Genomic DNA, 1,263 nt, shown 5'->3' on the forward strand with positions numbered 1-1,263 from the left:
AGCTCTTATATTCTCTGAGGTCAAGGCCAACTCAAAAAAAAAAAAAAATAATAAATTTTTAAACTATTATTCTGCATAATAAATAAAATTTGTGAATATTTTACTAATTTTTGATAAATATGTTGACCCCCAAAATATTCAGATCAACCTTGATCAAAACTTTTAATAATAACTTGACCATAATTTAATGGATAAAAAATTAAACCAGTCTCAGCGCGAGATCTTTTATTGACGCATGGTAAATAATTACCAGGTATCTCATTACGCAATTCCGTTATTAGGAGTTCTCTTGGGCTCTGTCGCTCCAACTGCGACTGATATATTGTTTATACGCTTTCTATGCTCTATTCTCACAACAGTGCTTGTCTCCAAACCGACATTTTCGAATTTAAACCCTATAGGGACGTTTTTTAGGTAATAGGCTAATTATACGTGACAGCACTACAATGCGCATTTATATACATACAAAAAAAATGTATTTGATTAATTTGAAACTGAAACTTTCATTCACAATAATCCTATTGAAAATTTGATTTTATTAAAACAGCTGGCAGCCCTAAAATGTTGCCAGATGGCTGGCTCTTCGTTGTGTTTATACTTAGTGTATATGTAAGTGCAAATGTACATACTATTATTATAGGTATCTTAGCACCGATGCTTTCGGCGGATTTACCGGGAACTGCATGTATCTTCCGTTTAACTTCTTAAAGTTTGGAATATATTTTAGCAGTGCACTTTCTCTTAAAAAATTGAAATGGTTTTTGGGTAAGAATCACCGCAACATGGTAACCAGCAATTACGTAATTTGTCTTTAATTTTGATAGAATTCTGATACGCGGAGGCCTTGTTGTTGGTGCCGTATATTACACACGAAGTGCTGGGGTTTGGGGCAATACGGAGCAAACGGAAAAAATTTACAATGGCGTAAAAACTCAGCTTAGTCCATATTTTGTAAAAGTAACAAATCAACTTCCATTTGATATACCTCCATTGCCGAAGGCGGGGGAGATCCGGTTTCTGGCCAAGCACTATTACAATGTGGGTGTCAAGGGCACATTCCGTTTTGTGCATATGTTGCCTTGTTATGCTGGCAGAGGGATCAAGAAGGTTAAAGACACGTTTGAGGAGTTTTCTAAATCGCCGACAAGTACGGGCAGCGGCATTGGGGATTCGACTACGAAGCAATAAAATTAAAGCCTATAACTGTTACCCCCATCTAAAAAGTTAATGTAACTAAATATACAGTCGAAGTATAAAAATTAA

At 35.5% G+C, this 1,263-nt stretch overlaps 1 protein-coding gene across 1 annotated transcript; it reads left to right on the forward strand.

Moving 5' to 3' along the window:
* Nucleotides 1–605: 605 nt before the first annotated feature.
* LOC115628541 (MICOS complex subunit MIC13 homolog QIL1) lies at nucleotides 606–1,263 on the forward strand. The gene is made up of 2 exons (XM_030524702.1): nucleotides 606–765; nucleotides 825–1,263. The coding sequence occupies exons 1-2, from the start codon at nucleotides 755–757 to the stop codon at nucleotides 1,186–1,188; spliced, it is 375 nt and encodes a 124-aa protein (XP_030380562.1). The 5' UTR covers nucleotides 606–754; the 3' UTR covers nucleotides 1,189–1,263.

This window comes from Scaptodrosophila lebanonensis, unplaced genomic scaffold (genome assembly GCF_003285725.1).
Source record: "Scaptodrosophila lebanonensis strain 11010-0011.00,11010-0021.00 unplaced genomic scaffold, SlebRS2 tig00000118-arrow-arrow-pilon, whole genome shotgun sequence".
Lineage (NCBI taxonomy): Eukaryota > Metazoa > Arthropoda > Insecta > Diptera > Drosophilidae > Scaptodrosophila > Scaptodrosophila lebanonensis.